This window comes from Helicoverpa armigera, chromosome 5, assembly GCF_030705265.1.
Source record: "Helicoverpa armigera isolate CAAS_96S chromosome 5, ASM3070526v1, whole genome shotgun sequence".
In the NCBI taxonomy this organism is placed as follows: Eukaryota; Metazoa; Arthropoda; class Insecta; order Lepidoptera; family Noctuidae; genus Helicoverpa; species Helicoverpa armigera.
The window spans coordinates 11,432,334-11,459,565 of record NC_087124.1 but is presented as its reverse complement, the minus strand read 5'-3'; the positions used below and the strand labels follow the sequence as shown (position 1 = coordinate 11,459,565).

Here is a 27,232-nt window from a genome sequence, read left to right as displayed (position 1 = left end):
TTACCTTTGTGGTACTTGTATCTATCCATCATTGAACATCTTATTCCATGCTATGTATAATTATGATCATATTTAGCGCTTAGGCGTCCCATACTTCTATATCTCTGGCCTCTTTTTCTAGGGTAAGATTGTAATTCTTCTTATTCTTTATTCTAAATCTGCCATTTTTGTCTGCCTTTCCAACAAAAGTGTAATCTTTTTGGACTATTAAAAATTTCCCTCTTACTTTCGATAGATCGCGAGTTTGATTTATTGCATTATTATTGCTTGCAGCGCAATTTATCTTTTAATATTCCGTGTAGAAGTATAATTTTGATTGCGGGTTTTTATAGATGCACATAAATCGTCAATATCGGGACTTTAGGTATTGATGAAAGTCTGCTTATGTCTCTATTTAAGTTTACATTTTACCTTACTTTAAGCCGTGTCTCTCGCCAGTACAGGTATTTCTACTGGGTAATACGTGGAAGAAGATCTCGAAAATAAGAGATTGCAATCAAGCTGTTTTGAAAGATAATTGAGGTTCTAAGGTGACCAGTATAAACAGGCAGTGAGAAAGATGTAAGTATAAGGTTTTATGGTTTAGTATATTATAATTTAAATTAACTAACGAATGGCCCATACGTGTGACTAAAAGAGCAAGGTAACTGAGTAAGTAAACACATAGGTGAAGAGAAAATATTAAGTAAAGTAGGTCAATGGGGTCGAAACACCATTCTCTCGGAGATTAAAATTAAATTAACGATTTTGCTTCTTTCGCGGTAATGATGAAGACATTGCAATTGTAGAATACGAAGATTTTCTCTTCATTATGGTTTTCGCGCTTAAAACTGTGTTAAATATATGACATCTGAAAGTTAAACTTAGTTTAATTAATTATGAGTGCATTGTCTTGTTGACCTTACCTTGAATGTTTCGGCAATTCCTAATCTGCTTTATTACCAACTCTGATAACACAGTCTAATCAACACATAACACTATAAATATATAATTTTTATTATATAATGTCTTTATACGTTAATAACCATAGTTCACGGTGGATGACTTACAAAAAAATACTTGATAAGAATCAAAATGTACACCGAACGAAAAAAAAATAAAAGTTCAACAGTCTCGGTGGAATGCATGCATTTCAAGTCGCTGGATCAGTTATAAATAACGAAACTGTATTGTATATGGGTAAATATGTAAGAACACTTCACAGTTTATTGTAATTATTGTGATAAAGGGAGCACTGCTTAGCACAAAGTTTTTGAAAGTTATGAATTCATCGTTATCTGGCTGTCACTGCGCGGCGCGCCACCGAACACACCCGACCGCTGCGGCGGTTACATTCAATATGGCGGCCGACTAATTGAACGAAAGAACGAAGTCCGAGCGAATGACTTACGAAAGAGCACGAACGATGACCGAGGTAGCGCGAAGGCTCGAAGCCTGCGCAGGCACCGCATCGTTCAAGACTTGTTTTGTTTTGAATTTGTCTGTTCCTTGCTGGTACAATTAGACACAGTTTATACTCCGTAATTTTTAAACTTATCTATGTTTGGGATATATTACAAACGATTCCCTAAATAGTGGATGGCCTGTGATTATCATCCACTTATGTCAATTATTATTAATTTGTAGAATAACCCATTTGCCTAACTACCGAAATTATGTTGTGCAAAATTTTAGCACAACATAATTTATTTGCTCAAGTAGGTATCTGTTGTAAAAACACGTTTTTGTTCAGTTTTCAGGTAGATATACAACCTTTGAGGTAAACCCCCAATTCCAAACGATGGCTATTACGATTACGACGTCAAGTCAGACAATTACTGAAAAATAAAAGTACAATGTCAACCATTGTCAAAATTTCACGTCATTCATAATCAAAATCAACAAATGTGGTGTTAATTAAATTCAGGAATCAGTAATTATTATCCGTTTTTTATATGTAAATTATGAGTTGATCCTTTCCCGGCTTATCACGGCATAAATCAATATGGCTTTGGACTTAGTCAGTATAGCCCAGCCTCATTACATACCAGGGTTAGTTGTATATCAGTTTAGTCACTTCAGAACAACCCATTCATTTACCTACTAGCTTTCCACCAGCGGTTTCACCCGGGCCCCGACTACTCTTCTATACGCCCAGATAATAAGTACCCTAATAGCCTTCCTAGGCTATCTAACACTGTAAGATTTTTCAAATTGGACAAGTACTTCGAGAGGTTTTAACGCTTTCAAAACAAATAAACTTTTTAGTTTTACTTGTAATATTTGTAGACTTAACCCTAACTACATCCTTACTTAGTCCTACATAGTACTATTTATACCTACTTATTTGCCTAACGGAGCTTAGGAGCATTTTGAAATCAAATTCAGCTTCAGTCGTGATGTCTGCCTCAGAATTTGATGAATGATTGCAGTTTAGGGACTGCAGCTGCAAAGCTATAGATATGAAAACTTAATACATACAGATATATCCAATATTCATAATATAATATATTATCTGGAAACATTCCATTAATATTGCATAGCAAATACACAGCCAAAGGCGGTAATTTTAGCCCTGCTTGCAAACTCCTTTTAGTCGCCAAGAAACAAGAATTCTCAGGGCCTTACTACAAAAACTTTAAACCCTGTTTTACACTTGTCTAATAAAATTTTGGCTGCAAAATGAACCATATGTCAACGTCATAATTTGACATTTTTTTAGACAAGGCATAAACTGACGTTAAAAAGTTTTTGTGGTAAGACGGTATATGTCTTATGTCCATATAAAAATATTTTAATTTAAGATTGCGCTTTGTACATTCCATTTATAAGATTAAAAGGTCCAAAAAGGGCTTCGTCGCCAAGAATAATCAGCGTTGCATTTGTAATGTGACGAAATTGAACTAAGTGATGCCGTCTGACCGTTTTTCATAAGAAAAGTTACGATTGTTGCCAAATTGGCGCCAGATGATGTAACGAACACTGGTATACTTTTGAAGGTACATTATTCACCTTGTCAAGAGTGCGTTACAAATATATTTTATTGATGAACCGAGTCCGTTTGTACGTATTTACTAATAAGGATTGTTAGGTAATTCGTGTTGTGTTGTTGACAATGTATTTAGGGCGTTGCGTTGGCCGTGTCGCGTGTCCAAAATATGATGAATGATGTCGTTTTATTATTTATTTCTGGCGCGTGTTTGAAGCTTTCGTAAACGATCGTTTTCTTAATTTAAAGCACATTTTTCAATGTAGGGACGCAAGCGAAGGTAATGTTTCATTCGGCCTTTTAATTTTGTTTAACCGTGTTATGTGGTATGAAATCGATAAGGGGAACCTACAAACCTAGTTGGGACTCGTCAAAGACAGGGTCAATTTGTTAAATTTCTTTTAAATATTATAATTAAACATTTGCATAATTATACCGTTCATCCTCTGTCTTACGAAACTTCCATATTTAATTTTCTATATCCACGTGGAATTAACTAGTGATGTTTTTCGTTGTCTACAGCTACACAGGCCATTGTCCCGAGTACAAATACCGGATAGGCGATACTTATGGGTCTACCACTCACAAGATACTCCTGGACCCGAGCGTCCAGCACTCCGAGAGACTGGTGCTGTCTGATCGGACGGCTGATGATTTTCAGGTCAGTAAAAAAGTTTAACAATGGGGAAAAGGTAACATAGAGTATTCGAGTAGACAATACATATATCGTTCATCCTTCCGAAATTCCTCAAATCATAAAGTCTCAGTCAGTTTTATCCATTTCTTAGAATTGGGTTCTCCCAAAGTAAAGGCACCAATCAGTCTGCAGTTGATGAATAAACATCAGCACAAAATTGTTGTACGAAACTAGACTGTATTGATGAAAGAACTTGAATTTATAGACCTCAGGAATGGGGACTGATTTGTAGTATTTTTTAGACAAAAAATAGCTGCAATTCAGATTTTACGTTCTGAAAATACGAGTGCCAAGAAAAGTGTAAAGGAAGATATTATTATTTTGATTGCAATTCGCGCATTTTTCTCAGAAACACTACAACTTGACCATTTTCCTGAAAGCTATCAGCCGATTCTTGTTAATTCGCCGCACAGTTATCTTCCAGTTAAATTGTTCCCACACATGTGTTACCATGTTCATTCAATTAACCTTACTTAATCCTTTGCCATTATCATTTGCATTTGCTCTTAACGTGGGTGTACTTTATCTGTTTATTGACTAGCCAGATAAGGCCATATTGATTATTTTTCCAGTAGGTATATGCCCCTTATCTAATGGAAAACTTGCCAAAATCAATAGCTAAAAGATAATGTGCATTGTGGTGCTAATGGTTTGATGGATTTTATCAGAAAGAATAGGTATTGAATTAAGCATTCAAATTGTTTCACAACGGTCGACTAAAGTTTGCCTTAGGGGTCAGTCTAGACTTCTTTTAAAGTATATGATCCCTAGGTATGAATTGACTCCCGCTAAGATGGCTAGATTAGCTGTTGTCAATTCAAAATTTCTAAAGGGTTGGGAAAAAACCTCTATTCATTAGTGGGGGTTGTTTTTATCAGGTTTTTTATGGTTACTTATCCGTTTTATGATGTATTAAAATTGCACAGATCTATCGGCCACCGCAAACAGACATCGACATCGTGAACGCGCGGTTTCGGAATGGCGACCCAGTCTACAAGCATCCTATGATACCGGGATATGAGGGTAAGATCCATTGTTTCTTTATATTTCAGAAGGTAAGAAGTTACTAAGGTCTTCTGTAGGCACGTTAATCTTCTTGAAGTGGTAAGAAAACGCAATGATAACGCGATTAACCCTTTTCAATATTTCTCAATGACATTTTAATTAAACTATCCACTGCAAAAGTTATTTGTGTAGCTAAAAATAATTCTCAGGTGCCTTATTTCCCAACACTGCATTCTTGAACTATTTTAGTCCTAGTTTATTTTTCTCACATAAATAAAGTGAAATCTCAAGGATTTGTCTAGAATCTCGGTGAATCAGTTTGTATGACTCACTACGGACCGGTCCGAGACCCCAAGGCATGCCGCCATTTCCTCACAGCTTAGGCTCCCAGATACTTAAATATCCCATTACTGTTACACGTACATTTTAAATTAAAGTATGAAAAAAATGACTTACATTATAACGCAATTGAAGGGAAATCTATTAATGTGCTGTTGTTTGTGGGGATCGACAAAAAAGTTTGCAATTTCGCACGTCCAGTTTGTGGCTGTATTTTTTTTTTTTGGTGAAAACTCGGTTTGTTTTAGAGTCGAGTTCGTGACTGTTAGCTGAACGTAGCTTAGTCAGTCTGTATGACCTTTCAGACAGTTCGGTTTTGGACATGAGACATAGGTAGCTTTCCAATATCACATTTGTACAAGATTAGGTACATAGGTAAGCAAGCACCACAGTCGCCGCTGTAGCTTGGCCAAAAACTGCGTTAGCTATAGCGTACAAAGCCCTGAAAGCCCTTTTTGAGGATTTCTTTGAAGATCTAATGTAAAGAAGTACCTACGTAATTATTGCCTACCTTCACTATGACCATGAAATCGTTTATGTTATGGTTTCAATTATTTTAGAAAAACTCCTAATCTTATCCGAGCTTGTTTTTCCGCGTAATTATAAACAGACGATATTTACTAAAACATCGAGAGGCATGTGATGTCATTTATTTATATTGGGGTTGTTGTTATTATCATATCTCAAAATATTTAGTATTTTGATCCTTCATTTTCCGCAGCGCTATAGTCCCTCTCTTTTGTTGTCCCGTGAAATTCAAATAAAAACAGACGAGTTTTTTTTTCAAGCCTAATCAAAGACAAGTGGAATAAATAAGGAACCTATCACCTATCACAAACGCAGTGACTATCAGAATTAAAACAAGTCATTTATGATAAACTTGGTGTCTCCACAGCTCTTCGTTTATTTGCGTTATTCCAGCCGCAATGACCGAGTTGACCACAGCACGTAGGTGTGAGTAATTGTCTAAAGCCCACACTTCAGCGGCTGCACTATTTACGTAGGCAGTTGGTTAGGCTGTTAATTCGCAAGGATTTGCATATACATTGTCAGACAAGCTGGATTTATTGCTGAATCGGGTGTTTGATTGTTTGAGTGCCGATTAGATTGTTCTAGGGGGCTGTAAGTTTTGGTAGACTTTTTTGACGATTGAACATTTGTGGAAAACAGTACAGCTAGTTTTTATTTAGTGATGTCAGCTGCTGTGATTTAGAAATCGAATCATAAGTCGATTCTACCACGCTATGGTCTAAGCAAGATCTATGCTTGTCTGTCGTTCTACGGGTATAATTCTAGAAAATAGGTCTAAGTGTTTACTAGGAATAGGAAGACATTTATAGATCACAAATACGGCTAGGAACATACTTCTGAATCAATAACAATATTTTCCAAACTTCCTCAATAGTTCAGTGCCGATCTAGATGTGGTACATTTATGTAAACTGCCATAGCGGCCCTCAGACCACTTCCAGGAGACATCAGCCTTGTTTATCGCTATGTTGTTATGAATGGACCAAACAGATGTTCGTTGACCTCGAATTACACGAAGATATTTTAGTGTTTAAACTAGTTTATCCACTAGACTGGAAACTACGTTGTTCTGTGGCTGAGACATTTTTCTATCGCCCTTTATTGAGGTGAGGGTCGAGGCTATTATTTCTAGCATACATGAGCGATATGCACACATGTGCAGCTTTTATGTAGCTACATTAACTTCCACACATATATGGATGAGAATTACGCACACACGCAAATATTTCCCATAGCATATAAGTGAACATGATCAGCGATTTTCTTCAAACGGAAAACGTTGACAGTGCTGCTTCCCTGCACAGATTATAGTCTAAAGGTCTACAAAATATGTGCATAATCTTCGAATAAAACGGTACACGTTCTTTATCAATCGTTGCTCTAGTTATGTCACGGTATCAGATGGCGACCACTTGTTTTGTGACTAGCGTTCGCGAAAATAACGGTCAGTGTTTTATTTAGTGTTTGTTAGGTACCTAGGTACCCTGCATCGGGCCGTGGTCACACTAATCTGGTATCTAAATCTATCTTGGTTTAGCATAGAATCACATTTTCGTGTAGATGGAGGATCGAGCGAGTTTAGGTACCTACATTTTATCGAGGAGACTGATCTTGCACGTTGTTTAAATAACTTTCAACTATTCATTTTTCATACAGCAATTCGCAATTTCTGATCAATGTTTTTCGTATCTGAGCGACTTTTCTAAAGTGATTGATAAAATATAGGATTCCTACCGAGACTAAACAACCACTTTGGTCAGCGATACACGGTTGCTGCTACCGAAGCCCTGTCAGAGTTCCAAAGGGTGCAACTAAACCAGAGAGCAGCAAGGAACCAGTTGGAAAGAGTGGTTGACTTACAAGCCGGGAAAGGACAACCTTGGGATTTGGTCGACAGATTCGTAAGTCACACGGAATATTTTGAAATCGAATGCAGATTTTATTTATATTTATTTTTGGAATGGAATGCAAGAATACTTCCTACAATGTTAATCTTATAATTCACCAAGAATAGAATCGGTAAGAATGGAGATGGATGAAGAAAGAAGAATGCACGGAGATGATGGAGAAAGCAAATGCATTGTAGAAGAGGAAAGTAGCCATTTATAATGAACCTGCGTAACACCAGATCTTAAACTTCGCAGTCCGCGACAGCCGAGTTCAAGCTACCCCTAGTCACAGTGCGACCAGAATGCGCAGGAATATTACGAGACGTGCCAATGGATGAACCCCAGCTATCACCCGCATCGCATTCTGTCAGTCCATTTTTCATGGAAAATGGTCACCCCGACAAATATATCAAGAAAGGTGAGATCAAGAATAATGAAGAGATACACAGTTGCAAAACTCTTTTCAAAAGCCTCCTTCGTTATAGCCATTGCCAACGGGTTCTTTTTTTATTGAGTTGACTTTTTGTTAGATGTCATCGCGTTTGCGTTTATTTCGATGTTTCTAAAGCTCTATAAATATTGTTTTATATAAATGTCCTATGCAAAATTACACGCCTCCTTTGTGCGAAACCAAATATGGGGATTTAATCCATCGCAATCAGTGCGTGAGTTCAAAACATTGATTTCTCATTGAACAGGCAGGTACGTGAATTACGTTCTCAGTATCAAAGCGGTAACTTGATATGTTTGTTCAAAGGTTTCTCGGGCCATGTTCCGTACGGTTTCCAAAGATTCGGAGAGTCATCCAAGAAGCTCACGAACTCTGCGCTCTGTGACTTTTCATCTAACTACAGACGAAGACAGAGCACTGAATGGGCACCAGTGAATGTAGTCAAGTAAGTTATTTGTAAATTTGTTTTTATATAATAAGCGTAACTAATAAGAGTTATGTATGTATAGTTAATTAAATAATAAATAGATAAAACATTATTTATTTTATTGTTTCTGAACGATTACGTTATGTTGACGTTATTAAAGTCATATACGTCAACGTCAATTAACTGTCAAATTGTGAAAGCAAATAGGTTCGAGTTGTACACGCGCAATTTATTTATTTTCCTCTAATATTTATTGTGAACGTCCAAAATGGCTAAGAAGAAGCCAATGCCGAACCTCTCGAAGGAGGAGAAGATGGTGATGGTAATATCAGAGATAATACAAGAGTTATTAGTAGCACATCGACAAGGCAAAGATGTTAACCTCAACAAGATGAAAACGAGGATTTCTTCGAAGTACGGTTTAGGGACATCACCTAGACTTGTGGATATCATAGCCGCTGTGCCGGCTGACGCTAAAAAGATCTTACTTCCAAAATTGAAGGCTAAGCCTATACGTACAGCTTCCGGCATAGCTGTGGTCGCTGTCATGTGTAAACCACACAGATGTCCGCATATAAACTTTACCGGTAACATTTGTGTGTACTGTCCCGGTGGTCCGGACTCGGACTTCGAGTACTCCACACAGAGCTACACAGGCTACGAGCCTACTTCTATGAGGGCGATCAGAGCGAGGTACAATCCTTACCTTCAGACGCGCCATAGAGTCGAACAGTTGAAGCAACTCGGGCATAGTGTCGATAAAGTCGAGTTTATTGTCATGGGCGGCACTTTTATGAGTCTTCCTGAAGATTATAGAGACTATTTTATAAGGTAAGCTGGTCAATATTATTTATTACGTTTTGTTTTGATTCTTTGCTAGAACAGCATTGCAAATAATATCCTACTTATATTATAAATGTGAAAGTTTGTGAGAATGTATGGATGTATGTTTGTTATTCAATCACGCAAAAACGGCTGGACCAATTTTATTGAAATTTGATATGTAGATAGGTGATACCCTGGATTAACACATAGGCTACTTTTTATCAGCACACCACGCGGGTGAAGCCGCTGGCGGAAGCTAGTAACATCATAATTATAGACTTGAACTTAAAGATGGTCAAGAACTGCTGTAGTAGTGTTTTATTTAAGGTCTTTCATAAATATAGTCTAGTTTACTAATACATATTCAACCTTATTTCAGGAATCTCCATGATGCCCTATCAGGCCACACTTCAAGTTCTGTGGCTGAGGCTGTGAAGTACTCTGAGAAGGCTAAGACCAAATGCATTGGTATCACAATAGAGACGCGACCAGACTACTGTCTGCAGAGACACATGAGTGATATGCTTAATTATGGCTGTACCAGGTCAGTATCAAGAACTATTTGAATGCTCTTAGTGTTGGTATCTGCCCTCCACATCAAAGCTTTTCTGTTAATTGATAAAAGTAATATACATCAAACCTTCTCCTAAGATTGATAAATTCTGTGCTGAAAACAGGATCAAAATTGGTTAGGGTGAATGTGAGATAATTGGACACAAACATACAGGCCCAACTTACAACCTTGAACCTTGAAGTTGGTTAATAATTTGGGATTTTAAAGTAGAATATAGCTTCGCAATTTGCACTCCTAAGTTTTATTCTGCTGGTTTAAATAAATAACCAATAATAAATGACCATTGTTATTTTTTTATCAAACATATAAAACAAATGCATGTTATGTTTCAGGCTAGAAATAGGTGTTCAGTCAGTATATGAAGATATTGCGAGGGACACTAACAGAGGTCACACAGTGAAGGCAGTCTGTGAGAACTTTAATCTGGCCAAGGATGCTGGGTATAAGGTAATTATTTAATTATGTAATTAACTTCTTTCTCATATAATAATGCAAATTATCTAGTAGGATACTTCCTCAGTATACTATAGAGACCACTCCATGCACCCATTTAAGACCCAGGATATCTAGATACCGCGGCCCTGGTACACAAAAGGCTTACGACGGAACACAACGGTTTTTAGTCAGTAAGAGTCTGACACTCCCTCACCGCTGCTAACCCACAGCGGGAAGAGTCATTTGATGATATTTGACATAGTAAAAAAAAAGACCCAGGATATCTATATCCCTCTACAATAGGCTTTCTAGCTCTTACTGACTAAAAACCGTCGTGTTCCGTCGTAGGCCTTTCATGTGCCAAGGCCGCGGTATCTCTTTATTTTATTATTGGTATTTGTTTTAGAAAGAGGCTTTCTAGTTCTGAAAGAACTTTCCAAATTGGTTTAGGAGTTCCTGTAAACTTTCAGCTAAGCTTTATAATACATTATTTTATGTACAGAGATGGTCTCTTAAAATCCCTATTTCATTGTTTACAGATAGTAGCTCACATGATGCCAGACTTACCAAATGTGGATTTTGAGCGAGATGTAGAACAGTTTATAGAATTCTTCGAGAACCCAGCATTCAGAGCTGATGGGCTCAAGATATACCCAACATTGGTGATCAGAGGCACTGGGTTATATGAGTTGTGGAAGACAGGGAGGTACAGGAGTTACCCCCCGTCAACGTTAGTGGATCTGATTGCAAAGATATTGGCTTTAATACCACCATGGACTAGGGTGTACAGGTAATGTAATAAAAAGTATTTTTAAATAATTATCAGATTAAGAAACAAGTTGAAACTGACTTGCTGTTTCAAACCCCATTTTCCCATATACCAAGGAAACTTTTTTATGCACTCTTGATTCTCAGGCTTCTCAGGCTCTTGTGTACTGTCTACCTGTGTAACAAATTTCATATAAAGCAGTTCTTTACTTTTCTCTACACAAGACAGAGAGACAAGAGTTACTTTTGTATCTATGATACATATTAGTAAGGATTGAAAATAATATTTGAAACAAAATGTACATTAATACCTGTTTGATTTTCTGTCCTTTTATTTTTATGACGGTAATCGTTTTAATAGATTTAAAATAAATGTGTAAGTATCTACTTGCTCTTTCCAGAGTACAGCGAGACATCCCAATGCCTCTAGTCTCATCAGGAGTGGAACACGGTAACTTGAGGGAGTTGGCGCTCGCTCGCATGGCAGACCTGGGCACAGACTGCCGGGATGTCAGGACCAGGGAGGTTGGCATACAGGAGATACATAATAGGGTTAGGCCTTATGAGGTGAGTACAGTGTGTTTGTTTACTAGCTTCCATTCACCCACAACCTGTGTAAACTACTGCACACATTCGGATAGCCAGTAAGTAGCCTGTAAATAGGCTATCTAATTCTGAAATAATTTCTCAAAATGGATCAGTAGTTGCTGAATAATAAACAAACTCTGCAGCTTTATAATACTAGCATAGATTCTGTTATACACAAGAATATTGTGGTGCATTATAACCAGCCAGAACAATATTTGAAGACAGACTAAAATTAGTATTGCATTTTATACGGGAAGTGCTTGGTTACTACGCAATATACTACAATTTCGTTATAATATTATTTTGTTGCTATTTTTCACTTATACTCTTTTAATTCCAGGTAGAGCTAATAAGACGCGACTACACAGCGAACGGTGGTTGGGAAACATTCCTAGCTTACGAAGACCCAGACCAGGACATATTGGTCGGTTTACTGCGACTGAGAAAGTGTGCCTCCGACACTTATAGGCCGGAGTTAAAGCCGGGGCCCAATGATAACTTCAAACAGTGCAGTATTGTGAGGGAACTGCATGTTTACGGGTCTGTTGTGCCGGTAAGTTATTGAAAGAGTTTTTTGCGTATCCTGAATTTAGTTCAAGACTATTTTCAGTCGCCTATATTTAGTGTAGTAGAAAATTGATATCTTAAACATCCTCGACCCACTGTCTCGCGGTAAGCCAGCAACGGAAAATAGTCTTCTGCTAAACCATTTTACACGCTGATGAAGGAAGAATACCTAAATACAAGAAACACCTATAACTCAATAAGTATTACACAGATGCTCAATTATGAAGACTTATTCGAGTTTGATGACATATTTCTGATTCGTGATTCTCAATCACTAACGAAAAGTAACAGCCATAGAATAACTATGTATGATTATAAAATGTAGCAAAATGCAACATTTAGAACCCACCTTTTTTTTCCAGGTGAATGCGCGTGACCCAACAAAGTTCCAACACCAAGGGTTCGGCATGTTACTGATGGAGGAAGCTGAAAGGATTGCCAAGGAAGAGCATGGGTCCGACAAGATTGCCGTCATATCTGGTGTGGGCACCAGGAATTATTACGCAAAGATCGGATACCATCTCGAAGGGCCCTATATGGTCAAAATGCTTGTATGACAATAAAGTTGTTTCAATGTTTTGGATTTTTTATTTTTAACTGATTTTATGTTTGTTTTGCAGTGAAGGGTTTGTTATATTTTGTAAATTATATTTTTACAGTATTAACGTAAATTATCTAAATACCGCTGTTATATTTCTTTTCTATTATCTCGTATAAGTGTGTATATATTAGTTTGTAAATAAAAACCTTTAATTTTAAACAAAAAAAACAAAATCAAAAGTCATTTATTCAAAGTAGGCTGAAAATCAGCACTTTTCGAACGTCAATACAAAAGACAGCCCCCAAAACGCCTGCCCCAGTAATTTTCTAACCTTTCTTAGCTATTTAAACGGACCGTTTTGAGCGAGTAATTTTTTGAACGCATGGATTATACCTTAGTTGTTATATTCCTAAAGAGATTTCTATATTACAAAATGGTATTAAGTAAAACGAAACCGCGTGCGCGCCCTTTAAAAAATACCCCTTTTTACGTAAAAGTAAATAAGGCTTTTTCCATCCCTTACCCATCCCCGATTTCCTCTGGCAGGCCTGATCCGCCGCTGTCGATCAACCCGACGGAGATCTACCACAAGCACGTCGGCATGCTGCCCAACTACGCCGGACACGTTCCTGGATGCATGTTCAGGTAATGATATAGTTATTTATAATTTATTTATTTTTTTAGCCCGTACTGTCCCATTGCTGGGCAAAGGCCTTCTCAGTTCGTCTCCACACCTTTCACCACCAATCAGGGTTGTAGGCGCCCAGGTCGTAACAGCTATTGAGCGTTTTTATTATAGCTTACAAGTTTATTATGGGCGTTCGTCAGTAAGCTCTATCTACCGGTATTAACTACCGGATTTAGAGTTTGAGCCTATGAATCTTGGCAAATCTGAAAAAAAAACGCACCTACAGCGTAAACAATCATTTTTGTTAGTTTTTAGCCGTAGGTTTAATCTGTATCATGAATGAAATCAAAATCGTACCGTTGATTAAGGATATTGTCAAAAAAAAAAAAAATTGAGAATTTAACGCGGAGTAAAACAATATTTCAATTTGATTTTTTTTGTTAGGTATGTTTTTTCACTTGTTTTTAATTTTTTCTCCAGATTTGGAAAAACCTACGGGAACGACACGAGAGATGCCAAGCGCTGGCTTCGCGGAGATTTCACCTCATAACGACATAACGTGTAACAGACAAGCGATAGTGAAGCTTATTGTAACAGCAATATGGTCTAAATTCAAAGTGCAACTACTTTGACACGATCAAATTATACTCCTTGGTATCGTTTTTCAATAAAACTCTGAATCACGAATCGCATTTTCTTTAATATACCTATAACATATAAATAAGTAAAATAATTTATAAAGAAAATAATTGCAATCCTAAAAGTCTTCGTTCCAACATAAATTATATAAAAGTAACAACGTTTTATACTTGTGTCTTAACTCTTAAAGTTTTGAGTTGACAATATTGTGTAATAACGTTAACAATGTATAAAAATATAACAATATATATCACAATAGGCTTGGTTATAAAAGTGATTTTAATTCGCCTTTCTAGTCCCAAAAATACCTATATAACTTTTGGGACTCGGAAGCAACTTTCGGCCATCATAGTAGTATTTTTCCAAAATAGGAAACATGCTTATTGACTAAGACTTAAGACATTAAAAAGGAGTCACATCATGGTTATATAGAATTTGTACAGTCAGCGCCATAAAAATGGTAACGCAACCAAAAAGCTAATAATATCTGTATAAACGTTAACTTAAATATATCAAAAAAATTTTAAGTGTTCAAAACGTACTTATGTAGGTGCAGTCAAGTCTTAAATATGGTAACAGCCATTCCACTATTTTGGTATCCAAGCATTTTGTATATTTTGAAATATGGAACTCATCGGAACTACATTTCATTTACTGTTCGATTTTAGTTTCTCATTTGGTATGCTTTGAGGAGATAAAAAAATAAAATATTTTAAATTTTACAAACGTGTTCCATATTTTTGTACACTTTGAATGCTTGGATACATATAATGGCTGTTTGTCCGTCCATATCTATATAAAGTTTTGAACGTCTCAACTTTTTAATTGTTAATATATTTTGTGTTTATTTTAACGTCGCTATAATATATTTGAGTAGCCTGAGTGTTACCTTCTTTATGAAGCGGACTGTACTTCAAGTGACGTAACACAAAAAGATGGACTCATTCCCTTTGTTTGTCGTCATGCCTAAACACAAGCTTTCTTATTCTTAGCGTTCCATTCTTTGATTAATTTGCCGGCCAGCTGCAAGTTTTCGTCTTTCTGCAAAATAAAATAGAAATAATGAATCCCGTTACTGGTAATATAAAAAATTAAATGGACACATTTCAAAAGTGAAGGCAACAACACGCGTACTTATGCTCAGAATTGAGCTGCGGACTGCCATTGTGTTTTGCGATAGCCGTATCATACAGGGTGTTACAAATGTGACCGTAAACCTGAAAGAGGGTTAATGGCCCCTTATAATGAGTAAAACCCCTGTTTCAAATTGCGAATTGGAGATGTTTTTGGCAATATTTTTTGATTACTTATTTTATGAAGTTTAACTAAGTAAATAAATCCGACGTACCTTAATAAAACAGAACCTAGCGAAGTTCTCCCCTAAATGCTTGTGTTCCTGCGAGTAGAAGGCCGTGGGGGGGATGGTGAGTACTCCCGTCTCTTTGGCAAACTTCTTCGTGAATTGATAGTCTTTGTACTTGTCTGGTTCTGTTGATAGGTCGATCTTATCGGCTAGAAAAAAATCGGATAATTTAGGTAATATTGAAGTTTGTAGATAAGCAATAGAGGTTTTTTTGGCTTTCACAAGTACGCCACATAAGGCAAATTGGCATATTTTTTAAGGTTCTTAAAAATATTTCCTCTTAAAAAAAATATTTCCAAGTTTACCATGAAAAAGTATCTGCTCAAATGTTGAACTTACCTAAATTAGTCCAGTCGGCGATGATGAAGTACCCGGCTTCCGGCACGGTGGGGTTGAAGCCGTTCTCTCTGAGCGACTTCAGGACGAAGTCTCTCTTGGGCATCAGCTCGCAAACTATAGAATATCTGCTCAAATGATCAACTCACCTAAATTAGTCCAGTCGGCAATGATGAAGTACCCGGCTTCGGGCACGGTGGGGTTGAAGCCGTTCTCTCTGAGCGACTTGATGACGAAGTCTCTCTTGGGCATCAGCTCGCAAGCTATAGAATATCTGCCTAAATAGTTAACTCACCTAAATTAGTCCAGTCGGCGATGATGAAGTACCCGGCTTCGGGCACGGTGGGGTTGAAGCCGTTCTCTCTGAGCGACTTTATGACGAAGTCTCTCTTGGGCATCAGCTCGCAAGCTATAGAATATCTGCCTAAATAGTTAACTCACCTAAATTAGTCCAGTCGGCGATGATGAAGTACCCGGCTTCGGGCACGGTGGGGTTGAAGCCGTTCTCTCTGAGCGACTTTATGACGAAGTCTCTCTTGGGCCTCAGCTCGCAAGCCAGAGATGTGAGGTAGCACTCGGGAGAGTCGCGGCGGGCCAGCTCGTAGTCAAATGAACGGGATATCGCTTCCTGTAGGAGATTGTTCAAGTTATATTAGTATGTACTTACGAAATTAAAAGCCACATTGCATAAGCAAATATTAATCCTATTTATAAATTAACATAATTATGTGTCAACAACTAATTTAGTTGTTATAATCGGCAAACCAAAAAAATATATGAGACACTAAAATAGGCCTGACCATAGCCAGCCTCAATGTTTCAAGTAGGCCTTTAGGTGTTCATTTTTACTAACAAAAATCCACCTGTGTTCCTTCTAAAAAAATATAGTGGGTGAAATACGGGGTGAAACCACCGGCGGAAGCTTGTACAATATATTGAAGAACTGCTGTCTGTAAATCGAATAATTCTCGAAAATATTTTTTCCTACTTTCGTAGTGTGCTACCTGTATTTACTGACCTGCACAGGAGTACAGCAGGTATACACGCAGTTTTGATGCACGACGTGCAGGTTGCGCATGAGCGCGGCGGGCGCGTACGCCCAGCCCGTCTTCCAGCCCGTCACCGAGAACGTCTTGCCGGCTGAACCCACTGTGATCGTACGCTCCCACATGCCAGGGAATGATGCTACCGGACAAAATACAGACACATTATATTACAGTCAAGAAATTGACATAATGTAATACACAGTAGCCTTTTACATATTTATAATAAAGGCGGCCGATTTGGCCACGGCGGTTGTTCTGATGCACTACAGATGCGCAGATACAGATGCACTCACTATTCCTTCACTCTCATAGTCCGATACGATGGCAATCCGACACGACACGACTAACTTAACGTGCTCTTCGACGCACGGGTGTCAATCACCAACTTCATAGTCTGGACTGCTTAGTGAAAGTTTCGAAAACCCACAAATACTGGGCCGAATCCACAAATAGTAGTACCGGGAATGGAAGACCTCATGCACAGCAGTTGCGCGTGCGACTACTAGAGCAACGAGGCAGTCAATCTTTTAAATATGCATATCATCTACAAAGATAGCTAGACTGATGGATCTGCATAAATACTTTCAATAACTTTAGACAACAATAAATATTTCCAAAAAAACTCACCTATCCTAATATGCTTGACCGGCTCATAGGCCATCCACTCGTACACTTCATCGGACAAGCACAGCACATTGTGCTTCTTGCACAGATTAGCTATTACTTCCAACTCTTGCTGGGTAAACACTTTGCCCAAAGGATTGTGGGGGGTGTTCACAATGATCATCTTGGTGCGAGGATTGAAGAGAGATTCGAGTTCCTTCTCGTCAAGCACCCAGTCTGCTGATGATATTTCTCCTGATGTTTTTGTCTGAGGGAATTCGTAATAAGATTAGTAGGTCTGTAGAATGTTAAAATAGTAATTATTGACAAGCTATTTTGATGTAAACTTTCCCAAACTATGTTGGGGTCGGCTTCCAGTCTAACCGGATTCAGCTGAGTACCAGTGCTTTACAAGAAGCGACTGCCTATCTGACCTCCTCAATCCAGTTACCCGGGCAACCCAATACCCCTTGGTTAGACTGGTGTCAGACTAACTGGCTTCTGACTACCCGTAACGACTACCGAGGATGTTCAATGACAGCCGGGACCTACAGTTTAACGTGCCATCCGAAACACAGTCATTGGTGTCTAAGATATACTTAGAAAGTACATCCAACTTAGAAAAGTTGCATTGGTACTTGCCTGACCTGGAATCGAACCCGCGCCCTCATACTCGAGAGGTTGGTTCTTTGCCCACTAGGCCACCACGACTTTTTTTTTGCTATTTTACTTTTACTTTAAGCTATTTTGATGCATTAGTGATATTAATTTTGTATCTTATTGCAGCTATAAATAACATCTATATACGGAGTAATATTTACTTATTTTTGCACAAAATGTCTACTTACATACAAACATAAATACATATAGGATTAATAAAATAAGTAGACATTTTGCGCAATACATTACATCTGTTGTTGCGCAATGCGCTTAGAGTTGCGCTAAAGTTATGCGCAAAATGCCTTGTAAATGTCTCTTGTTTAGTCTAAGAAATCTATAAATATTTAGGCCTTGTGAAATTAAGTTTCAAGAAGTTATACTTACGGGACATAAAGCAATAAATCTAGGTTTTCCACCAGCAGACTTGATCATAAAGTCATAGCAATCAAAGAAAGGTTCGATTACGATCACCTCATCGCCTTCGTCCACATGACCTGGAATCACAAATTAGATAATCATTATTACTGAAAATAAAAACCCTTATTATAGCCGGTTAATTATTTAATAATGGTGGACACGCAACTATGAAAAACGAAGATCGTGCGCTCGTGAAAAACATCAATTGTATCGTGTATTTTGTCATTGATTGATAATGTAGCTAAATACTATAAAATAGCATTTAAAGTGTTACCTCAACTCTATTGTAACTAATGAAAATTTATTTCACTATTGGAAAGCTATACTCTTTCCTAGTAATATAGGCTACATTGTACTGGCAGTTGTTCGCAAGTAACGCGGGCGAAACCACGGGAAAACGGTTAGTAGATAATTTTGAATTAAAAGTGTAAATTGAATAGTAATTATACTCTCTGATTAGCTTTTGGACATACTTGATTTACTTTAATAATTGTTTACTTGGAAGCCGACCCCAACATAGTTGGAAAAAGACTAGAGATGATGGAATCAAACTATTTTGATGCCCCATTAAAACTAAGGCAAATTGCACAATAATTTTATAAATCATATTCATAAAAACCTAGGGGGTCAATGTTATCTTTTTTTTAACTCGGTAAAAAGGAAGGGGTAGCTTTATCTTATGTGGCTGGGTCAGAGGGCATATGACGCATGTAGTGAGTAATAGATAATGAAAATCATGGTGCTATGGTTATCATAAAATAATTGCGTAGTCATGAATTATGGAAAGAAATTACTTATTATAATAAAAGTTCAATATTGCATCATACATATCATTGAGAAGAGATATTATAATTTATAGAGTTTTTTGTTTATCTCATATTGTACTTGAATAAGTTCAAAGAAATACAGTTTTGATATAACAACATATATGATTTCACAATAAATCAGTGGAGAAGGTGTAACTTTAAAAAGTTGAACCTAAAATCAACATTGCAGTAAAGTAAATCTTTTACAATGTAATACTTATATTTTAATGAGATGCTTAAATCCTATCCTAAGTTATAAATGTCTTTAACCTCTCATAAAACAGTTGAAAATAAACATAATTATGTACATTACTTTGAAACATTATTTTCATCTAACACAAATTACAAAGCTATCTTATGCCAACACTTGAGATAACAATATAGTTGTAGCATATATTACATACAGTAAACCAGGATATATTAGCTGTAGATAAGAGTATATAAACAATATATTTGCTCACCCAAGATAGCGGAGTACAGAGCCTCGTAAGCACCAAATGTGACTAGGATCTCAGTCTGAGGGTTAATTTCTCTTCCTATTAATGGAGAGTATAATTTTGATAAGTTCTGAATTAGTGGTGGATGGCCCTGTAATAAAAAAAAAACATTTTTTAGTAGGAAGCTAAAAAAAACATTTTTGTTTGGGAACAAATATAATGACCACCATAAAATACTTTGATACCCTTAGTTTTGTAACCAGAAATATCTACTGAACACCAGAAAAATAAAGTCTAAAAATGTAATAGTACCAGCTATTTTAGTCACGACTTCACTTTAAATTGCCACCAAATTTAGTAAATGATCACCAACTCTTGACGACCAAATTAATGTATTATTTTTGCCTAAATAAGTCACTGTGATTGCCATAAAATGTAGGCTTTTTACCAAATAAAGTATTATGATGCCATATTCAGTTATGTGTCCGGCTTGCAATGCATGCGTGAGTGTCAGTATGGCGAGTGACAGGGGAAAACACACTCTTATCGCACTGTTTAGAGGCATGCAATAGACAATTTTCCACCCTAGTGCAGGAAAAGGGTCCCCATAATGTTATTACATTTATTGTATCAGGCCGAACTTATTTTTTTGGAGTCAGTTTACTTAAACAGGATAGCAAGATGTAAAAACTTTGATTATCATTTATATTAAAACGCTGGTATAATTTTGATGATCATTTACTACTTTTGGTGATCATTTACTACTTTTGGGATAACAATGATTTATTTGGACTCATTTTGCTTAAATAGGATAGCAGAATTTAAAAACTTTGGTTATAATCTTACTTTAAAATGGTGGTTTAATTTTGGTGATCATTTACTATTTTTGGCTTACGCATGATTTATTTTGGAGTAATTTCACTTAAATAGGATAGCAAAGTGTTAAAACTTTGGTTAGTTTTACATTAAAATGCGAGTTTCATTTTGGTGATCATTTACTATTTTTGTCTGCTATTTGTTACTATATCTGGTGATCAGTTTTTATAGTCGTAGTAGTCTAGAAGTAGGTAGGTACATTTTGCAATCATCATTAGATTAGAAGGTATTTTAATTAAGTGGTTTCTGAAGTAATCACACTGGGAGAAAATGGTTAATGCACGAACAGTTATGTAGCAAGGCTAAAGATTAAGATGATAATGCTACTTGTAGAACTTACGCATGAGTCTCTTAGCCTTGGCAATAATAAAATTATTTAAAATATTCCTGCACACACAATACAATACAATATTCCTGCACATATAAAAGGACACTCTAGAGAGCTTGGAAATATAACACCCTCATCTAATATTTTTATAAATATAAAAATAAATAATACAAGGTTATAGGTACTTACAAATCCCCTAGTATATTGGTTAAGCAGTGGGTTTGGGCCGGTGGCAATGTCTGCCAGGGCCTTAGTGACATGTTTGGGAGCATGATAGTCGGGGAAGCCCTGTCCGAGGTTCACTGCCGGCTTGATTTCCGCTGCCAGTTGGATGTATTCCACCCTGAAAATGAGGTGGAAGATTATAAAGAAATTCTGTCATTTGTAGGTACTTATTCTAAAAATGAAGGCCATTTCCAGTTTAATAATATTCAATAAAAAAAGGAAATATTAAATATTATGCAAATATCTATACAGATTTTAGAAAAAAATTGAGTCAATGGGTCATCATAGTAAGAATTTTTGAATTGAATTAACAACCATATTAATTACTAAGTTCATCATTCATTTATTAAGCAAAAATATGAAAATTAACAATAGCCTTCATTTATAATTGCCAATTACTCTCTCAAGCTGCTTATGTAACAGCAATAAAACACAACAATTATGATAACTTATTAACAAGGCCTTTGCTAACAACTGGGTAATAAATTAAAAAATAAATATTCCAAATTTAACTTACCACACACTTTTTTCTCCTGCTCCATATCGCGCAGGTAACTTGAATTTGTCTGCCATCAAAGAAGTTGTACAACTCAGATTTCTAACTACTTTTTTAATGTTCTCTGGTCTCACAACACCGTTCCGACCTCGCACAGCCACGTACAATGATCTTCCCAACCTAAACATCATATATAAATGGTAAAACAGATAAACGAGAAGCAATCAACATAACCTATTGTGACATGACAGAAAAATAGACCGGAACGTCAAGTCATGAAGTCAATTAAAATGATAAGAAAGTCTTACTTCAATTCTAATTGGTTTGATGGAAGCTAATCAGTATTCATCCGAAATTAATTAGTAAACAGTATCAGATGTTTGATCACAGAACATAAAATCCGTTTGATTATGCAGCCGTGTTTAGAAGTTTATGTAATCTTTGTAGTTGTTCAGACGTCACAGTCAACATAAATAAACCGGCAAAAAAATGTTACTTGTGCCTACTGTAGACTATGATTAGATTTTGTAGTTATATTTGTTTTTTTTATAATGTGTTTTGTTCTGAGGGTGGGATATGAACGAATGTTTATTAGACGATTAGTTCCAGTTTAACTTTCCGAAAACTGAATGCGGGACTTAACCTTTGTGAAAAGCGGGGGCATTGAAAAATGATCGGACGGAACTGATAAAATAAAAACCGTAAGCAAAAAGGTATAATTTAACCTATCAATATCGTGTCACAGCGTGCACTAATGTCTTATTTTCAAAATCATTAGGCCTCACGAGTTCAGTAGAAATAAAGAGAACGAGATTATATTAGGGTATAATTTAGGCGGTCACCAAAAATATTTTTAAGAATCTAAGCTGAGGCACCAAATAAAATAAACAACTCCAAAAAAAATAAATTGACTTTAATAAAAGGGCACTAAAGTATATAATATTATGATCCAAAAAAAATTAAAAAAACATCAGAAAAATCGCAAATTTCGCACAAATATTATTTTTGGTTCCCAAAATGGATTAATGGTCACCAAATTCTATCCAACTAAAAGATTAATATTATTACCAAAAATCAAAGTTAGTGACGAAAACGAATCGCTGCAAAACCGACTCCACGTAGTCTTGTCTGCCCTACCCCTAGAGTGCAATTCAAAACCTCGTAGGCGCGGAGGGGCGAGGCGGCCTGCGAGCTGAGGCGCAGGTAGTTTCAGCGCTCTCCGCCGCGGCTGAGGCGCAAGCCGAAGCTGCGGTGGTGAGCGTGAAAACCATCTGCGACGATAAGCTCGCATGGGACCGCCGGAGCCACGCAGCGCCGGAGCCGTGACAGAAGCCATGCTTGCTGCATGTTGCGTGCTTACATTTTAAACGTACTGAGTTACACACAAATTCATATAACAATAAATAAGCGACGTACTTTTGGGAACCCCAGTATATTAATTGGTATTTGGGAAATATTCTAGCGATCGTTAGCTTTTTTAGTCTAACAAAAAGGGTATAATTTAGGCGATCACCAAAAATATTTTTAAGAATCTAAGCTGAGGCACCAAATAAAATAAACAACTCCAAAAAAAATAAATTGACTTTAATAAAAGGGCACTAAAGTATATAATATTCATCATCTGCCTAGCCTTTTCCCAACTATGTTGGGGTCGGCTTCCAGTCTAACCGGATGCAGCTGAGTACCAGGGTTTTACAAGGAGCGACTGCCTATCTGACCTCCTCAACCCAGTTACCTGGGCAACCCGATACCCCTTGGTAAGACTGGTTGTCAGACTTTCTGGCTTCTGACTACCCGTAACGACTACCAAAGATGTTTAAATGGCAGCCGGGACCTACAGTTTATCGTGCCATCCGAAACACGGAAGAACTCATTATGACAAGATGGTCACCCATCCACGGACCGACCGCGCCAAGCGTTGCTTAACCTTATGATCGATCGATCCGCGCGGCTTTGACTTAGCCACGAGCTCTTCACCCACGAGCTCTTCTAAAGTTCACTAAAGTATATAATATTATGATCCAAAAAAAATAAAATAACATCAGAAAAATCGCAAATCTCGCACAAATATTATTTTTGGTTCCCAAAATGGATTAATGGTCACCAAATTCTATCCAACTAAAAGATTAATATTACGGCTTGTGTTTAAACACCACCCAAAAAAGTACCTATTTTACAACCAAAAAAATTCTAAACGGTTACCAAAATGGATAAATGGTCACCAAATAACGTTTCCAAAAATATTATTAGATAAAACCATTTTTTCGTATTATTGACTACTAAAAAAATATATGGACGCCTTTAAAATACACTTTAGACCAAATATTATATATTGTCACTACTTAGATGTTACCAATTATGTAATACCATGACTCCTAATTTGGTCATTTTTGTTAGACTAAAAAAGCTAACGATCGCTAGAATATTTCCCAAATACCAATTAATATACTGGGGTTCCCAAACGTACGTCGCTTATTTATTGTTATATAAATTTGTGTGTAACTCAGTGCGTTTAAAATGTAAGCACACAACATGCAGCAAGCATGGCTTCTGTCACGGCTCCACCGCTGCGGGGCTCCGGCGGTCCCATGCGAGCTTATCGTCGCAGATGGTTTTCACGCTCACCACCGCAGCTTCGGCTTGCTGGCCGGCCAGCCTCAGCCGCGGCGGCGAGCGCTGAAACTACCTGCGCCTCAGCTCGCAGGCCGCCTCGCCCCTCCGCGCCTACGCGGTTTTGAATTGCACTCTAGGGGTAGGGCAGACAAGACTACGTGGAGTCGGTTTTGCAGCGATTCGTTTTCGTCACTAACTTTGATTTTTGGTAGTAATATTAATCTTTTAGTTGGATAGAATTTGGTGACCATTAATCCATTTTGGGAACCAAAAATAATATGTGTGCGAGATTTGCGATTTTTCTGATGTTATTTTATTTTTTTTGGATCATAATATTGTATACTTTAGTGCCCTTTTAATAAAGTCAATTTATTTTTTTTGGAGTTGTTTATTTTATTTGGTGCCTCAGCTTAGAGTCTTAAAAATATTTTTGGTGACCGCCTAAATTATACCCTTAATATTACTACCAAAAATCAAAGTTAGTGACGAAAACGAATCGCTGCAAAACCAACTCCACGTAGTCTTGTCTGCCCTACCCCTAGAGTGCAATTCAAAACCGCGTAGGCGCGGAGGGGCGAGGCGGCCTGCGAGCTGAGGCGCAGGTAGTTTCAGCGCTCGCCACCATCAAACCATCTGCGACGATAAGCTCGCATGGGACCGCCGGAGCCACGCAGCGCCGGAGCCGTGACAGAAGCCATGCTTGCTGCATGTTGCGTGCTTACTTTTTAAACGTACTGAGTTACACACAAATTCATATAACAATAAATAAGCGACGTACGTTTGGGAACCCCAGTATAATTGGTATTTGGGAAATATTCTAGCGATCGTTAGCTTTTTTAGTCTAACAAAAATGGCCAAATTAGGAGTCATGGTATTACATAATTGGTAACATCTAAGTAGTGACAATATATAATATTTGGTCTAAAGTGTATTTTAAAGCCGTCCATATATTTTTTTAGTAGTCAATTATACGAAAAAATGGTTTTATTGAATAATATTTTTGGAAACGTTATTTGGTGACCATTTATCCATTTTGGTAACCGTTTAGAATTTTTTTGGTAGTAAAATAGGTACTTTTTTGGGTGGTGTTTAAACACAAGCCTAACAAAAATGACCAAATTAGGAGTCATGGTATTACATAATTGGTAACATCTAAGTAGTGACAATATATAATATTTGGTCTAAAGTGTATTTTAAAGGCGTCCATATATTTTTTTAGTAGTCAATAATACGAAAAAATGGTTTTATTGAATAATATTTTTGGAAACGTTACTTGGTGACCATTTATCCATTTTGGTAACCGTTTAGATTTTTTTTGGTAGTAAAATAGGTACTTTTTTGGGTGGTGTTTAAACACAAGCCATTATATTATAGGTAATCTGTGTTCCTGCACTGTTGAGCGTGCGCGCAGGTGGATGTTGTGTAGAAGCGTGGTAGAAAAATAGGGATGCGGGACATGCGGGACGCATACAACGTTTTGCGGGACTATTTTACTAATAATTTCAAAACGGGATTTCGTCAAGCATTGCGGGACGGTCCCGCAGAATGCGGGACGGTTGGCCGCCTTATTCCAGTTACCTGCGTAAACTAAAACAATAGAAACTCCTGCCCTCTGGAAGTTTTTAATTTGAAATAAGAAGAGCTACATCTTGATAAGCATCGATTTCGGTTTCAGAACGATTTGATTTATTTCAAAATGACAGTATTTTGTTGAGTGTTGCTAGATTTTGTTGTTTTGTTGCACGGCACGGTTTTTTGTTGAAAGTAAATAATTTATGCGAAGTTGCACCTGAAAGCTTCGAGATGAAGAGTTATTTTTAATTTGGCGATTAGTTTTATTATAATTCAATAGTTACCTCTTGTATTAAGAGCCACAATGATATTAAGAGCTTATGTTATGAAAATGTTTTTTATGGATCCGAACGAAAATTAGTTTGTTTATTATGTTTTCACTGTAAAACGGCTGAACCGATTCTAATGAAAATTGGTGCAAAGATAGATTTCACCTATTTTGAAGATGGTTAAGATCATTTCAATAATTACGTATCTAAGAATTTCCATGAAAACCACAAAATCTCCAAGGTTGTAAACCCATTTTCAATAAAAGGCTAAGTTAGATTATACAATAAATTGCAAGATTTTCCCGCGCTTCTAAGATGTCAGTGTGTATCAGAGACAAGGGCGAAAACCTCCTTTCCAACTGAATGAAGGTTTGGTAAATAAAATTAGGGGCTTAGGACTTAGGCCTCCTCTGGTTGGGTACGACACGATTTTGTGTTGAGTATAACTTTATTTATTGGGATTTTGATGTTGTAAGAGGCTTATGTCACATAGCAACAAGATTTTTGAAGATAAAGATAAGTCTTTTACTATGTTTCGTTCACTATCTTCATGAAGTTAATAATCTATATACCTACCTACTACTACTAATTAGCATTACACAGGGCCGCGCCGACCCCTGGCAGCGCCTGTGTGCGAAACCTATGAAGCGCCTTTTTTTTTAACGAATCATCATAAAACGAATTTAATTTTTGAATGAATATTTTTAATTGTTAAATTTGACTGAAATAAATGTTCTCCAGTCAGCGGCGGCCCTAGCCATTGCGAGGCTACGTGCGGCAGGCCTATGCGAGGCCCTTTGTTCTACGTGAAAAGTCTGTTGTGAGCTAGGAGTTATTTTCTTGTTAATAAAAGGACTTACAAGCGGCGCTACCTTCTAGGTTCGGCTAAAAAAGGATTGAAAAAATAAAAGAAGTGGAAAATAAAGCAGAGCGTAGCGAGCGCAAAAATTTTTGAGCTTTGGGTCACTAAAGCACCTATGATATTAAAGAACGTTGCAAGGTGCAGTCGCGAGCGCAGCGAGCGCGAAAATTTTTGAGTTTTGGGACGTAAAAGTACTCTAAGCATGTTAGAAGGAACGGTACCGACAAGCGAATAGCCGCGAGCGCAGCGAGCGCGAAAATTTTTGACTTTTGGGACATAAAAGTACTCTAATCATGTTAGAAAGAACTATACTGACAAGCGCGTAGCGTAGCGAGCGCGAATTTTTTAAAATTGTTTGTTAAAGCTAAGCGTCCACTTGTCGGTATCGTACGCAACGGACGTATCGCACGCAACGGATCGTAGTATTATTTATATAGAATTATTCTGGTTCG

At 37.2% G+C, this 27,232-nt stretch overlaps 5 protein-coding genes across 5 annotated transcripts in view; 2 read left to right on the top strand and 3 right to left on the bottom strand.

Annotated features, from left to right (window-relative positions):
• LOC110381055 (putative uncharacterized protein DDB_G0282133) overlaps positions 1-1,376 on the bottom strand; it is a 51,279-nt gene extending 49,903 nt beyond the window's left edge. Inside the window, exon 1 of the mRNA XM_021341240.3 lies at positions 906-1,376. The gene's annotated coding sequence lies outside the window, so the exon portion shown is untranslated. The remainder of the gene's footprint in view (positions 1-905) is intronic.
• Positions 1-27,232, bottom strand: part of LOC110383435 (putative nuclease HARBI1) — a 244,366-nt gene that overhangs the window by 115,927 nt on the left and 101,207 nt on the right. The gene's annotated exons all lie outside the window — the stretch shown is intronic.
• On the top strand, positions 1,839-13,919 carry LOC110381057 (CIMIP2 protein CG18335). The gene is made up of 8 exons (XM_064034647.1): positions 1,839-2,031; positions 3,491-3,629; positions 4,592-4,688; positions 7,265-7,440; positions 7,684-7,846; positions 8,186-8,324; positions 13,151-13,249; positions 13,713-13,919. Exons 1-8 carry the CDS (start codon positions 1,985-1,987, stop codon positions 13,780-13,782), a joined length of 930 nt encoding a protein of 309 aa, XP_063890717.1. The 5' UTR covers positions 1,839-1,984; the 3' UTR covers positions 13,783-13,919.
• Positions 8,475-12,641, top strand: LOC110381051 (elongator complex protein 3). Its single transcript, XM_049842763.2, has 7 exons — positions 8,475-9,137; positions 9,511-9,675; positions 10,038-10,152; positions 10,680-10,930; positions 11,310-11,475; positions 11,837-12,049; positions 12,426-12,641. Exons 1-7 carry the CDS (start codon positions 8,575-8,577, stop codon positions 12,618-12,620), a joined length of 1,668 nt encoding a protein of 555 aa, XP_049698720.2. The 5' UTR covers positions 8,475-8,574; the 3' UTR covers positions 12,621-12,641.
• Positions 13,913-21,735, bottom strand: LOC110381053 (kynurenine aminotransferase). The gene is made up of 9 exons (XM_049842735.2): positions 21,486-21,735; positions 20,933-21,086; positions 19,564-19,690; positions 18,264-18,373; positions 17,244-17,487; positions 16,589-16,755; positions 16,012-16,198; positions 15,220-15,383; positions 13,913-14,912 (listed from the first exon to the last, which is right to left on the bottom strand). The coding sequence occupies exons 1-9, from the start codon at positions 21,653-21,655 to the stop codon at positions 14,838-14,840; spliced, it is 1,398 nt and encodes a 465-aa protein (XP_049698692.1). The 5' UTR covers positions 21,656-21,735; the 3' UTR covers positions 13,913-14,837.